At 37.9% G+C, this 15,858-nt stretch overlaps 1 protein-coding gene across 11 annotated transcripts in view; it reads left to right on the forward strand.

The window, feature by feature from the left end:
* Positions 1-15,858, forward strand: part of celf1 (cugbp, Elav-like family member 1) — a 28,827-nt gene that overhangs the window by 9,721 nt on the left and 3,248 nt on the right. For 2 of the 11 annotated variants that reach the window (XM_056233859.1, XM_056233867.1), the window contains 13 exons: positions 1,942-2,129; positions 2,412-2,494; positions 2,727-2,775; positions 3,737-3,871; positions 4,722-4,801; positions 5,396-5,557; positions 10,202-10,271; positions 10,496-10,666; positions 11,274-11,390; positions 11,720-11,908; positions 12,096-12,116; positions 13,375-13,518; positions 13,640-13,811. In XM_056233859.1, the coding sequence (XP_056089834.1) occupies positions 1,942-2,129; positions 2,412-2,494; positions 2,727-2,775; positions 3,737-3,871; positions 4,722-4,801; positions 5,396-5,557; positions 10,202-10,271; positions 10,496-10,666; positions 11,274-11,390; positions 11,720-11,908; positions 12,096-12,116; positions 13,375-13,518; positions 13,640-13,767 (1,537 nt within the window). In that variant the 3' untranslated portion in view covers positions 13,768-13,811. The remainder of the gene's footprint in view (positions 1-1,941; positions 2,130-2,411; positions 2,495-2,726; positions 2,776-3,736; positions 3,872-4,721; positions 4,802-5,395; positions 5,558-10,201; positions 10,272-10,495; positions 10,667-11,273; positions 11,391-11,719; positions 11,909-12,095; positions 12,117-13,374; positions 13,519-13,639; positions 13,812-15,858) is intronic. The other 9 variants (XM_056233863.1, XM_056233864.1, XM_056233860.1 and 6 more) reach the window with 9 other exon arrangements.

The raw sequence follows: 15,858 nt of genomic DNA on the forward strand, positions 1-15,858 counted from the left end.
AACAGAGCCAGGAACTGCTGACAGAGCTAGAGCTGTGGTAAATTGCCTTCTCTGCATCTCTTGCATAACAAATAACCCAAAAAGAACAGAGTTCATTGTTAATAGTGTTCAGATTGAAGGCTGCATTCATATACTATTCATATTAATTGGCAGCAATGGGAAAGAGATGACTACCATCTTGATAATCTCCTTCCTGTTTGTCTGATTGTTCTTCCATTCGGGTTTAGTAGTTTTTGTTGAATCTTCTGATTCTTCTCCAACATTGTGTTCTGATGTTCTGTGACTTTAGCTAATCCCAACAGTCAGGAACTGGTCAGTTCACTGGGAAAGAATTTTACAATCCTTAAATCTCTTTGTCCCAGTGAACACCCAATGTTCCTCTGGCCCAGATTGGATGATCTTCTAGAGAGGCTGTGTTATCTGCTTGTCTGAACAAGTTCTGGTTGCTGGAAAATCGACAAAGCAGAAGGTTTTATAAGCTCTGCTGTCCTCTGATCAATAAACACCATTAATCTGGCTTTTAGCTTCTGGCTAATGCTGCTCTTTGTCAGTAGGACAATGCAGTGTTTTCGTAAAGTGATCTGTCACTCCACTGATCAGCAGCTGCTAAAGAGAGTGATGAAGCAGTGCTTCAGGCCTGTCCATGACATCACTCGTGCTTCCCCTCATGCTCTACTCTGTCACGCAGAAGTTTCAAGATGTTCTTTTAATTCATTCCCATCACAGACTTTGATATTCTTTTGTGATATTTGACATTTTCCTTTCTCTTTTTAATGTCTTTTTTTTGTGGTTTATTGATTGAAGTCCAAATCTACTTTCTAAATCCACGTTATTGTGAATCTACACGTTTCAATTTTTTTTTTTTAAATGTTGGGCCTCGTAATGTTTAATCAATGTCATTGCTGGACCTTCAGGTGAAAACGACAGATGGATTTCCGGATGCTGGATTTCTGCAATCATTTAGTCTGCCCCTACAAGCTCGCATTCATCTGCCTCCAATTTTGAGTGCAATGCCCACATCTTCACAATCAACAACTGATGTATAGAACCAAGCCCATTTAGTCTTTTTCGATAATCTGTTACACTCGCATGTTTGTCACTATGTAAGAAAAGATCTGTCGCTGCTTCCATTTCATTGCGACTTTAAATCCAGTTGTAAACTGTTAGTACATGAACAATTTTCAGTTATTGCTTACCTCAGAAAATCTTGTGTAGCCATTTTAAGGCTTCATATATTGTTTGAGCAGGGATTTTACTCTTGTTTGCGCTTCACGCAATGGATGAAGAATTTGCTAATAATGCCATGAATGCTTTACGTACCATGTTTTCTGCTAGTTCACATTGCTAATCACTAGTAAAACATAAAGCAGCAGTAACATAAGTAAAGTTTTTTAAAAAAAATTCATAAGAGAACCGTTTTAAACTGCTCTGCAGCATTCACAATTTTTATTCGCACAGCTATAGCTTTATAAGAAAGCTAATCAGAATTTAGAAGAAACTATCTGAATGATCATGTTTGGACTAGTGGTTTATTTACAGAAAGCTATTTTGTTATAGCAAATAAGATGTACACAGCTGTTGAAATAAGTACTTATTTTGCAGGCCATTTACCCATTTTAACCTGAGAACAGCAAATGCATTATATATTGGCAAAGCTGACCAAGTGGAAACTGTTATCTGCCAATCAAAGCTTGGTCTAAAAACAATCATCAACTGGTTTAATCAGTCTGACCGATCAGTCTAATACTGGTGTGCTGTTGGTAAATAAGACTGTTGTAATTTTGGGGTTTTCATACTTGGGCAGTGAGCACGATATGAGATTGTTGTGTGCATCCTTCCATGTGCAATATGTTTGAGTATCATCATCTGTCAGGGAGACATTGAGGGCCATGTCCTTAAGACTAGTTAAACAGATTTAGGTTTTTTTTTTCTTTTCTGTAGAACCAAGAAGATGAATGGGTCTCTGGACCACCCAGACCAGCCCGACATTGATGCTATAAAGATGTTTGTGGGTCAGGTCCCCCGGACGTGGTCAGAGGATCAGCTGCGTGAGCTGTTTGAGCCCTATGGTGCAGTTTATGAAATCAATGTTCTTCGGGACAGGAGTCAGAACCCCCCACAGAGTAAAGGTACTTGACAGTCAGTACATTGCGGACTTGTACGGTCTGTTCCAAATCCTAGTGAGCACATAGCACACACACACATGCAGTGCTGCTTAAAAAGCTTGGCCTAAACGAGTTGTCTTATGTGGCAGCGCAATTAAGTTGCCTACTTTTTGGAACAGTTGGAAATGTGCCAGCAATCCCTTAAAATGCTGCTCACTAGGATTTGGAATGCAGTTCTAGAAATTGGTCTCAGTGGAAATGTTGTCATTTTGGACTTGGTTCATAGACCATTTATTGCATTTGCAGGTTGTTGTTTTGTCACATATTACACCCGTAAATCTGCGTTAGAAGCACAAAATGCCCTTCACAACATGAAGATTCTTCCAGGGGTGAGAAAAGGATCTACTTTTATTTTATTGTATCAATAATCGATTAATCCTTCATGTGTCTTCAGATGGCCACCTTATATTTATTGCTCTTAAAAATGCATAAAATCTACACATGTATTTTCAGTACACACAAATGAAATTATGAAAGCTTTTCAAACAGCTGATTTCTCATTGGGGGCCGGAAAATGTCAGTGTTGATAAGTCACGTGATTTTTTTTTTTCCTCTGTACAGATGCATCATCCCATACAGATGAAACCTGCAGACAGTGAAAAAAACAATGGTGAGTGACTTGAATTTACTCCAAAAGTTACTCTCCTTTCAAAAGTTTAGGGTCAGTCAAAGAATCCTGAAAAAAGATGCATCACGGTTTCTCGAAAAATGAAATGAAAACAATTCAGCAGAATTTTTTTTTTCAACATTTAAGTTTTCTTGAGTTATTACTATATTAGAATGATTTCTGAAGGATCATATGAGTAATGAAAATTCAGCTTTACCAAAATTGTTGATTTGTGATATTTCACAATATTACTGTTTTACTGTATTTTTAATTAAATAAATGCAGCCTTAGTGAGATTAAGAGAATTCTTTCAAAACATTAGAAAATCGTATCGACCCCAAACGTTTGAACGGTAGTGTATTGCTTGAGGAAATGTTCACTAGGGCTGGGCAAAAAAAAAAAAAAGATTTTTCGATTAATCGTTTTTTAAAATGTGGTCGATTTAAAATTGATTCTCAAAGGCCAAGAATCGATTTTTCCCGTATTTATTTATCTATCACCCAAAAGCCAGTATTAGTTTTCCTACACTGTTCATAGGCTTACAGCCTCCATGTTACAGCTAATGCTGTGAGATTTTATGTTTGTTTTATCTTAAACCTAAAATAACCTGATCCTGTTTGATCAAGGCATGCCACTGTTCTGACTTGTCCAATTTGCATCAAAATCCTGTCCATGCATTTGAAATATAGAGTTGGGTTCTGTTTTAATGTACCCAAGTGTACCTAAAATAAAGTTTAATATACAGGTTTGTGGCTCTTAATTTCTTTTTTATTAATTAACCACTTTTAAACTTATGTTCACTGTTCTTTTTTTAATATAAATATAGGATTTGTATTAAATCTATATTCCTTGAGTCGAATTGAATTGGAACATGTGAATCGATACCCAGCCCTAATGTTCACAAAGACTGTTGAACAGCTGTGCAGAGGCAGTGCTGCCATAACACACTTTTCTTGTGTTTCAGCGGTAGAAGATAGAAAGCTGTTTATTGGAATGGTTTCAAAGAAGTGTAATGAGAATGACATAAGGCTCATGTTTTCTCCATACGGTCAAATTGAGGAGTGCCGTATACTGAGAGGCCCTGACGGACTGAGCCGCGGTGAGAACTCTCAAGCGCATGTATATCGTCACTATCACCAGCCAAAGGAAATTATACACCCATCATGTGACCCGATAAAAAAAAAGAGAGAGAGAGAATAGAGGCAGTACTGTGAATGTTTTGACGACTTCTAGCACATACACGCATGAATTTAACTTCAGCAGTCTTTCCTTCAGTGCACTGGTAGTGCACAATAATAAACATCTTCATCAGTTACTCTCTCATTTTAGTTATTTCGAGGAGGTAGTGTTTGCGTAACTAATAGTTGCAGACACAACCCATCAGAGAAAAATGAGACTCAATTGGCTCCTGTCGGCCCAAATGAAAATTGCTTCATTCATCCCAAACTCAACATGGCAACTGATATTAGAGGTTATATAAACATAACTGCATGCAACAAATTTAGAATATTTGCACAGGCGCTTTGATCATTCAATTTATTTATTTTCTTGTCCACTTATTCTCCTAGTTTCTAGCTGTCATTTACCTGTGGCATAGAGAATCACTGTGATTTTTAAGTTAACCAAAGTGTAACCAAGGGAACATAATGCACATTCAGGCCCACGCTATTTATTTTCGAATTAGCTTGAGTGAACTTGCTGTCCATCACCATGGGAACTGCGTAAGTAATAGGCGCAACCCATTTTGACTCAGCAGCCCTTGAACCGTTTTCCAAAGAGACTGGGCCTGAATCGGGCCTGTTTTTGATGAGGTTGTGTTTCTGCCTGATTGTCTCATGAGTACTTCTAGTTTATGGATTTAGGTTTATGGTTTAAACACAGAAGTTGGTGTCCTTTTGTGATCTACTCTCTTACTTGTCAACTCTCTTACTTGTCAACTCTGTTCACAGGCTGTGCCTTCGTCACATTCACAGCGAGACAGATGGCCCAGTCTGCCATCAAATCCATGCATCAGTCACAGACCATGGAGGTAAACACACATACACTCATAAATGCCTATGCCCCAATGCTTAGTATAAATATAAATATAAATATATATATATATATGCTAATTGAGCAAAAGTATTACCGTATATACCCGAATATAAGACGACCCTGAATATAAGAAGAAAAAGCGCCGTTCACAGAGGATGCCAGAGCGGACGGAGACAAGTGAGCAGAGACCCGCCCCCCCGTTCACATATCACGTCTTTTGCGCGCTCAAGTTCGTTATTTCAAATGTAGGCGCGCGTTTTTTTCCAAGCGCGTGAGAAAAAGGCTATCAATCGATTCCTCCACTCGAGTATAAGATGACCCTGAATATAAGACGACCCCCCATTTTTCAGCCTATTTTTAGGACAAAAACCTCGTCTTATATTCGGGTATATACGGTAATTTCTCTCTTCCAGAAGAAAAAAATCATACTGTCCCTAATCATTTGAACAGTAGTATATTATGAAAGGCTGAGACGCTGCTGTAACATATTAGAGTATACACACATCTGTGACAACTTGGTTGCTTTCCCTTTTTATACGTTTCTGAATTATTTGCTATGCTATATTTTGATTTCTGTTGTGTCCCTTAGGGCTGCTCTTCTCCCATCGTGGTGAAGTTTGCAGACACACAGAAGGATAAGGAACAGAAACGCATCACTCAGCAGCTGCAGCAACAGATGCAGCAGCTCAACGCTGCCTCCATGTGGGGAAACCTTACAGGACTGAACTCACTGGGGCCACAGTACCTTGCAGTGAGTACACAGGACAGATCCTGTTGCATCTGAGGTCTATGCACGTAGAAACCGCGCCACTGTTTAAAACATGCAAACTACACGAAGCACAATGAAAACATTCATATTTAGTACATGAGAGCTGGTCTTTGCTCCATCTAGGGCTGTCACAATATCAGAATTTCACTAAATGATTATCATAGCCAAAATACTTCACAGTAACATTATAATCACAATATTTATAGAAATTTTGAAAGAAAAACAAATACTGTCAGTCAAATTTAGCTTTGTTTGTTTTGTTTTAATTTGTTTGGAAAAAATAATCACTTAAAATATGTGGGTAGGTAGACGAGAGAGAGTTTGTAACCATAACTGTACAAAAAGCACTTACTGTTGATCAGCACTTCTTGCTGATTGGGGTGTTTAACATCACATGTTTTTATTTTATTTTTTACTGAATCTAAAAAAAGCTCCCACACGAAAGAGCTTACTTTTTTCTGGTGCAGGTATAGCATCTCTCTTTCGTCTGTCATCTCCTCTGAGATGATTTTGTGCGGCAGTAGTAGCTACACTCTGCGTCGTCATAGTAGAAACAAGCATTAAGGTGCAATACTGCCACCTCCTATGTGGAGTGTCAAGCAGATTGCTGGATTAATTACGATATTATCATTGGTGTGGTATTGACATATCAAGATTTTTCTTAAGTATCACTTATCAATGCTGGTATATTGCGACACCCCTAGCTCCATTCAAAATGTAATTTGCTTTATCAAAACTATAATGCATTATTGTTTTCATGTAAATTGCTATTAATCGTGCAGCCCTACTACAGATGCAATCGCACTTAAACCGATTTGGCTTATCGCGATAATGAAATCGCAAAGGCTGCTATTTTTTTTTTTTTTTTTTTTTTTTTTTTTTTTTTTACGCGCTGCTTGTCATTGATGTACGGCTCTGTAAACGCTGCTCTGTCTGAAAGCACTATGAGTTTGAGTCACTTATAATCTGAATTTGAAAAAGCAACACACGTCTAACATCTTTCCAAACATGAGAAGCATTTATGAACCTCTTGTCCAACAAAAGACAACATTTAATAACATGCTGAGCATTCTTCTGTGAGATGTGGCTTCTTACACAGAATAAGGCAGTCGTGTGTTTTTTAGTCATATTTAATCAAAGCGTTTCAATCTTCTGTTTATTCAGCTACAGTATGTTGCCGATAGGGATTTCCTGGAATGATGTGTGTTATCTAGGGGTGTCCCCGACTAAGGATTTTCATAGTCGAATCAGATTCGTCAAGTCCTGCCTATAGTCGACTAATTGTCGAATCATGTGTGTGGTGTTGGGGAGGGGGCGGGGCTTTAAAATTTTAAAGCCGCGATGTAAAGAACATCACACAAAGATATAGAAGAAAATGTATAAAAACATTTTGGATCAATAAAACTAAGAAATAACATAAATAACTGCAGAAAGGCCACACTGCAGATAGGATTTGCATTTCACATGCAAATTAAATCGGTCTAAGTAGGCCTATAGCGCAACATCGATGCACTGAAAAATAATCAACAATTAAGAACACAATATACATTTATAATAAATAAAAATACAAAACGAAATAAGTCAGAATCAAGTCACTAGAAGCAGAACAAATGTGTGCAAAATGCCTAAAGTGCAGGGGAACAAATATTTAAAACACAAGTCACAAATAGTTAAATTAGATCACCCTGAGTGATCAATTAATAAAATAAAAATAAATAATTTTTTAAAATAACGAATGTATGGCCAGGATTATCAACTTTGTCTTTTTAACTGCAGAAACAACAATAAACGTTTAGCTAAAAAGACTGCCGCTCCAGTTTAGCGTGTTCACAGTATCAAAAAATCAAATTAGAACCGGCTGAAATGTTTTGAAATCACTTGTAGGCTACCCATACCTGATCGAAAAAACAAAATCCAGTCTTTCACTCGGCCTGTGTCCGTTTGAGTCTTTTCAAATTGTGTGCGCGGATAAAATACATTCTAAAACGCTTAACGTGAACAACGCTTAACGGCTTTGTCCTAAAACTGTTATATTAAAAGATCAAATTCTGTACACACCTTATTAATAAAGCATACTATATAGCCTACAGAAAAGCAGATGAGCCCAGAATATAAACGCAACGCGTTTTATTATAGGCTACGTTAAGCATTTTCCTCCCATAGAAAACCGTTAAAGAAAAAGCTTTACGTGACTTTCTATAGGAGAAACGCGTTGCGTTCATATTCTGGGTTCATCTGCTTATCTGCACATAGAATGGTGTGTAGCCTACTGTGTACATGCATTAAGCACGTAAAAGTGCCATTTAAGCGTTTTAAAAGCTTTTTTCACGTTAAGCGTTTTAGAATGTCCCGAGGAAAACCAACCTGTTAATGTTGGCCGGCAGAAGTGCGATCATGGTTTTCCTGATGCTAAATCCAGCCTTGGAGAATATCCTTTCTGATGGTGTGCATCTTTAGATTTTCTTATCCCAGACATTTTTGAAGGGGTCATATAATGCCATTTTTGTACAAGCTAATATGATTCTTTAGGGTCTAAATTAAAAGTTTGTAATATACTTTAATTAAAAATTCTCATTAGTATTGTAAGAAAACACTTATTTTACCTGGTCAAAAACAGTTCTGTTTTCAGCACGCCGTTTCAGTGCATATGCCTTTAAATGATAATGAGCTTTGCTCACCCCGCCTCTCTGTTCTGCGCATACACCGTTTGTAACACAATAACACAATAACCATAACGCGTTGTTCATTATAAACGTGGGATTATGAATTATATTGAGAACGTTGTACATAGAAAACATGCTGTAATGTACCCTGAGTGTAAACCGAGTGTAAACCATCGTGAAGCGTGCAGCTGGCGATTTGCAAAGATTAATATAAATATTAATATAAAGATTAATAAAACGTTACACTCACTTTAGTTCTTCTGAAGGTTCAGCAGGAAAACGAATAGGTTCCGATCCTTTATTCGGGTGCAGCTTCTCAGCAAAACCAGCTTTACACTGATCCTCGTTTATAAAGCAGTCCACTGAGAAATGATTCGGCAAACATGAGAGCATTGACGTTGCTCGTGGGGAATATTCCCTTCAAAAACAAACTCAGCCACTGCGTCTTCAGCGGTTCGGATTTAGGAACATTAAAATGACTGCTGTGTTCGTTATTGCACCCAAGAACAAAACACCACAATCGCTTAGACGCCATTCTGCTCATAGACAGTGCTCCAGCATATCAACAATGACCGCGCCGATCCGCCCGGACTATGATTGACAGGACGAGCGAGGGCGGGTCTATGTTGAATCACTGCTGTCAATCAACAATCGCGGGAGGGGCGTCTGTTTTATTGACGTCAAAAACGAACGGCTCAATTTGAGGCAGGGGAAAACATATAAGGAGATTAAAACAAAACCACTGGATGGATTTTTATCATTATATGATGGTTGTGCACAGGCACTGCCAACACACATTTCAGTACAATCAACTTGTAAAAGTGCATGTACCATTATATGACCCCTTTAAAGATTTAAATCCCTGCCGACAAGACGATCCTCTGTCGGTCACGGATCAAAAGTGAAACTTAAATCTGTCACAGGGTGTTTGCATTTATTCACGCTGCACGCACGTTAAAAAATATTTATTAAAAGCTTCTTTCTTTGTCCATTTTTATTGACAGCATTATCATAATAAGCTGTATATTAACGTATTGACAGAAAACCAGTAGTTCTATGTGAAATCAGACATTGAGCACACTCATATAGCCAAAATGACATAATCCTCGTTTAATAACACCTCTGCGAAGATTCGACCGTGAGATTGGTAGTCGAATCAGGCTCCTCCTATCGAAGCATCGAATCTTCGACTATTCGGGGTCACCCCTAGTGTTATCTTACTTCTGCAGCGGGGCATATTTGATGTCTGCGTGAGCACCCTCTGGTGTTCAGATGAAGCAGCATTTACTACCGATCAGCGCACATAAAATAATTGCAGCCTTTGCCAAATCGCGTGCGGTTTCATTGCGATTAATCGTGCAGCCCTAATCTGTAGTGAATAGATTAGATTCCGTGAGAGCCTTGTAATCAGATTTGCTTTAAAAAAAGGTTGCTGTGTTTTTCTGTTGTGTTTGAGCACATGGGCTACAGGTCTGTGTTTGGCCGTTATTTAAATGCATTTAATTTGGCTTCTCAAAATCCTGATTGTCTATGATTGGTTACTCCTAAAGTTACTGTTTAATTGGTTGTTACCGCACATGGGCCGGCATAGATGTGTAGCCCTGTTTGAATGTGTTAGTGCTGCTCCATGGGTGTGCTGTGAAAACTTCTATCTTCATCCTTTCCCCTTCTAATCCTTTTCAGTCCTATTATAATTTCTGATCGCCCTTGAATGTCCACATTTCCCTCTTCTTTGTTTCTGTCTTGTTCACATGTGCTTCTGTTTGTCTTTATTTTGCCTTGTTGCCTGATTCCTTTCCTCTCCTCTCCTCTCCTCTCCTCTCCTCTCCTCTCCTCTCCTCTCCTCTCCTCTCCTCTCCTCTCCTCTCCTCTCCTCTCCTCTCCTCTCCTCTCCTCTCCTCTCCATCACAGTCCTGGATGCAGTCCTGACTCTCTCTGTTCTCTGTTTTGATGTAATGTCTAGCTTTATTTGCAGCTTCTACAGCAGTCTGCATCCTCTGGAAATGCGCTCAACAATCTCCATCCAATGTCAGGTGAGAGTCTGACGTGCTTCGCTCCACTCAGACCCGCTGGAAATGATAGCGGCTGTTAGTTAGCCACTTTCTCAGATGCATTGCAAACCCATAGAATCATTGGTTCTGACGGCCTATTAGCTTTAGGACGATGATAGGAGGTTGTGCATGTGAATGTTTGCGAGAAGGAAGTGTGTGGTGTTGTGTAGTTCTTGACATTCTGGATGGTCTGTGATCTGCGGCAGGTCTGAATGCCATGCAGAATCTGGCTGCATTAGCAGCAGCAGCGAGTGCTACACAGGCTACACCCACAGGTAGCAGTGCTCTGACCACCTCCAGCTCCCCTCTCAGTGTCCTCACCAGCTCAGGTATGCCCTCCGGACAGCCCGCTCAATCTGCCTGGGACGCCTACAAGGGTTGGTCCCGCTTTTTAATCTCCTCCTGTTAACTTTGCTTCTTATCAGTCTGTGAAATAGAATTGCTCTCTGTGGAATATTTCTGTCCAATAGCAAATTTCACTTTACTAAGTTCAAAACATTGGAGCTTTCATTCATTTTAGGTTAGTGTTGAATTTTAAATGTAGTATTTTTCTTTAAGTAAAATTAGTTTATGCCTGATGTTATTTGCATATGTAGAAACGTACATTTACAGCATTTACTAATCTTGGTTAAAGAATTGTTCATTGGTGTTGACAAATTGAACCTAAAGTGTTAGCAATTTCTCCAAACATAAACTGTGTAATGCGTTTAAAACATATATCTTGCTGTTCATGCATCAGTCTACCCACCTTGACTCTTGATAATCCCCATCATTTGCTTTAAAGTGCTGTCTTTGTTATTTGACTTATTCACTTTTTGCACTCTGAAATACATGACTTCTCTCGTTACCGTGTGCTGTTTCTTAGTCTCATTTGCTTTACATGTCTGTGCAGTGAGAGCATGTGAAATGTGAATTGGCAATATGTCTGATGGATTAGTAATGTCATGTGTCAGACCTGGTTCTTGTTTTCTCTCCTCCTCACAGCGGGTTCCTCTCCCACCTCCAGTTCTAGTAATTCGATGAACCCCATGGCGTCTTTAGGTGCTCTTCAGTCTCTTGCTGCGGGCGCTGGAGCAGGTCTCAACATGAGCTCCCTAGCAAGTAAGGAAGAAACGTTCACTGTTTTTGCTTTTGTATAAGGTCAGGTGGTGTTGCTAAATATACGGTTTGCCCATGTTATTAAAATGCATCTCAGGTGATGTGGTCACATCAACAAAAAATGAGCACATAAAGTTGCTTCTTCATGTTTAATTCTTGGCTATTGTCTGGAACGCATAAGGATGCATTTGTATTCACAGTATCAATATCATTTTTAACTTTCTTTGCCTCATTTCTGTTTCTGCTGTATCTCCTTCTCTGAATGCGGTTTCTCTGTATCTATCAGTAGTTTTTGTGTGTCTGAAAGCTGAGCTGCGTTTCTGTGTGCGCAGGCATGGCTGCTCTGAATGGTGGTCTGGGCAGTGGAGGTCTCTCTAACGGCTCGGGGAGCACTATGGAGGCTCTGACTCAGGCAGCCTATTCCGGAATCCAGCAGTATGCCGCTGCCGCACTGCCTAGCCTCTATAGTCAGAGTTTACTGTCTCAGCAGAACGTTAGTGCCGCTGGCAGCCAGAAGGAAGGTGAGTACATGGAGGTCTGATGAGCTTTGAGCAGTTGTTTGGGTTGGGAGAGTGAAAGCCTCTGTACAAGAGAAACTGCTAGTTTATGCTAGCAGGGTCAGCTTGTAGTGTGTGTGTGTGTGTGTTGATGTGGCTCTTGTGATCACCATCTTAAGGATTCATTCTTGTTTTAAATATGCTGCAACAGCAAGTCCCAATCAGAGTGCGGGTAAGAGATCATAATCACTCTCCACAATGTCCATTTTCTACATTTTCTACAGTTTGTTTAAAAGTACGTGGAGATCCATGCCAGCAACTCTCTGCCAATGAATTCAAGAAGCATTCTGGGTTAAATACAACTTCAAGCCTATCGGAATCATCTGTGGCATGCTTTTTTATGCTTGTATTTTATGACCAATTATTATAAATGTTGAAAACGAACAGTTTCTGTAGTTTTGGAAACCAGGATAATTTCTTTTCAGTATTCTTTGTTGAAAGAATAAGAATATTTCTTTCTCTATTTATTAAGTCTCTGCTTAATAAACCTGCTGTTGTGTTTTTAATGTTAAACAAATAACAAAGGACAAATAAATCATTCACTGCTCTTGACAGAATGGCTTTTGTAACTTTAATAAAGATTTATCGATATTTAATTTATACAGTGAAGACTGTATTTTACATTTGATTACTTTATTCAAATTCTGTACCTGAAAACTACTGTTAAAAATACCTGAAAAGCACCATTTAATTTGTATCTTTGGTCTGTTATATTTATTTGTTCTATTTGTAATTGGGTTATTTGTTCTTATTTTATTTCTGTCTGTTTATCTGTCTTTAATAAATGTACATTAGTTAGTACAGACAAAAACTAATAGGAGAATTGTGATATTTCACTGCTAAACCAGCTCTGAATATGTGCTGTGCTATTAAATGAAAGATAAAATAGGATAGAGCAATATAAATAACAGTGAAAGTAACAGAGGCTTGTACAATAAATTAATAATCATAATTAAGCATGAAAATAAATAAAGGGAATAAATATTTGCTAAACAAATTAAATCAACGAATGTTTCATATTATTTTGGTTTCTCTACCTTGTATATTTAAAAATTAGAAATGCAGTGAAAATACAGGTATACCAAAAATGAAAGTATTGGCCTCGTTCTGGAAAATTACTAGTAATGCATGGATGATACCACTTTATGGCAGTAACACATAAACAGACCTTCATTCACCTAGAAATGTATTCCCACGTCAAAAGAGCAATTTGTGCAACTGTTTTACTTAATTCAATTAAAATGCTATATCAAAATGATCAACTTGGGTCTCTATTGTCTGCTAATCTGCAGCATGCTTGAGTTGTATTTAACACAGAATATTCTTTTAACTAGACAAGGAGAATAAAAGATAAACCTAAATTTAAAATAAAAAGGTTGCTAGGCAGTCAAAAGTGATCTTTGTTTCTTTCTCTTCTTTTTTTTATAAAGGCCCTGAAGGAGCAAACTTGTTCATCTACCATCTGCCACAGGAGTTTGGTGATCAGGATTTGCTGCAGATGTTTATGCCTTTCGGCAATGTTATCTCTGCCAAGGTCTTCATTGACAAACAGACCAACCTTAGCAAATGTTTTGGTGAGTCGAGTGCTTGTTTTGTCTTGATTTTTTTTTAATTCAGACATCAGAAACAAGCCTTTGATGTATATTCTGAGCCGTGGGTAACTATAGTCCGCTTCTGTTCTTTTTTCTTCTTAAGGCTTTGTAAGTTACGACAATCCAGTTTCGTCCCAGGCGGCCATTCAGTCAATGAACGGTTTTCAGATTGGAATGAAGCGGCTGAAGGTGCAACTTAAACGATCCAAAAATGACAGCAAGCCATACTGAGTGCTTTTACTCTCAAATGGACTTGTTTTGAAAATGTTTTTCTGGTAAGTGGAGTGTGACGTTGGAAAGTTATAATGACCCCACCCACCCTTAACACCTGCCTTTCCTAATCTTTCTTTTACTTCTCTGGCCTTTCCTACATATCTTCTCTCTTAACCTTAAAAACAAAGACAACAAGCAAATTGTTAGCATTATGAATTTGTTCCAAGGAGAAATTTTTTTTTTTTTTATATATATATATCTAATTGTTTTGTTGATCTTTTCTTTTCCCTTAAGTCTTTATTATTATTATTTTTTTGGTGCCATATTACAAGTTTGCTGTGTATAAATCTAAATCTTGCGTCAAAGGATGTTGCACAATGAAAGCCAGCCTGTGTGACTGCTTTCAGTCCCTTAGACTGTTGATCATCACGGTCTGGCCCCTGTAGATGTTCTCCTGTGTTTACACTAGACTCTTGTAGTACATTCGGACAGTGTAATGCTGATGCCTCCTACAATGCTGCCTTTCTAGAAAATGGAGGCTTGCTGCATCGGTGCAAAAGATAATCAATCAGTCACCTGAATATTGTATTGAGCATCTGGAAGGCCAGGCTGCACTTCACTAGACTCCGGTTTCATGGATGCCTTTTTATTTAATTCATTTATTTATTTCACTAATTTATTTATTTATTTATTTTAATGTATCTGTGTCTTCACAATGAGGGTGATGTAACATTGCTTCAAAGTCTGTTTTATGTATTCTGTTGGAGGGCTCAGCTAACAATAGTAATGATGATGCTTTTTGCTTGTTTTTAATTCACATTAATATTTTTACATTCTAAAAAGACAAACACTAAGCAAGGGTATTATATCACATGCTGGTTCATAGATGGTGGTCAATCATTCAGTATTGCTAGTTTGCTGGAGATGCTACACTTACTCTCAGGACATTCTCACCATTCTGTCAGACCAAAACTACTTGCTCATTATTCTACTCACCTGGTACATGATGAAATAAGTGATGGAGTGCTTCATTTCAGTTCATGAATCCTTTCTTAAAAGCCTCAAACAAAAATAAGATGATTTTTTTTTTTTGACCCACAGTTGTTTTTTTTAAAATTTATTCTTTGGAAGTTGCTGAAGAATCACAATGGTAGCACATATGGTTTTAAAATGGCATTTGTACACAATCTACAACATGACTTTTATTTTGATGGTCATTTGATACATTATCCTACACCTCAATTCAAGAGGTTGGTCTTGAAGCTTTTAGCAATATTTGCATTCTGGAAAAGAGTGAGAGATAATGTTGCCAAGAACATGAAAGAAAGAAGGAAGGAAGTTTACAATTGCTGAATTCACGGCCACTTAATTGTCCGAATGAATTAAGTCAATTTCTATAAGTATTTTATTCTCGGTGTTTGCAGGTGGTCTCTTGTACCCTGGTATATCAAGACTCCTCAGACTCTCAGTTGACCTTGTGATCGTGTATTTGAGTTACTCCATGCAGCTCACTTTAGTTGACCATGGCAGTAAATTAGTGTTCAAAACGTAATCAAATGTTAATGCCAATCTGAGTCCTGCAGGGTCGTGAAGTAAGAAGATTGTTTTTATGGAAATTGAGAAGAAATCATTATCCAGATAGTGTATATTACTTAACTATTATGCCTTTTCTATTTTTATAGAGGTTTTATAATATTGCCTAAATAATTTCTCTGAATTAAAACGGTTGTTTAAAAAAATCTCTCAAAAGATTCAACAGTGTTTTTGTAGAATCCTTATGTGAAGTGTTGTGGATACATTCACCGATTGTTAAAACGACTGATGTGTGGCCCTTTTCACTAGGTTTAGTGTCATCTGTTTAGTCAAAAAAATTGTACCAAGAGCTTTTTTTTTCTTTTTTTTAGTCTGAAGCAGATCCACGGTTCAGTCTAAAGTTCTTACTTAATATCTCTAAACTAAGTACATTTACATGTGCAGTGACGAATGCTGAAATGTGCTTTTATCAGAAGTCATTCGTTTATTTCCTCACAGCATAACTTGAGCTCTGAGTCGCAATTAGTAAAAAATAAGTGAAATTGGTGTTTTTTATTATTGTTGTTGTTTGACATT

Source organism: Rhinichthys klamathensis, unplaced genomic scaffold, assembly GCF_029890125.1.
Source record: "Rhinichthys klamathensis goyatoka isolate OS25496 unplaced genomic scaffold, OSU_Roscu_1.1 h1tg000378l_1, whole genome shotgun sequence".
Taxonomy (NCBI): Eukaryota; Metazoa; Chordata; class Actinopteri; order Cypriniformes; family Leuciscidae; genus Rhinichthys; species Rhinichthys klamathensis.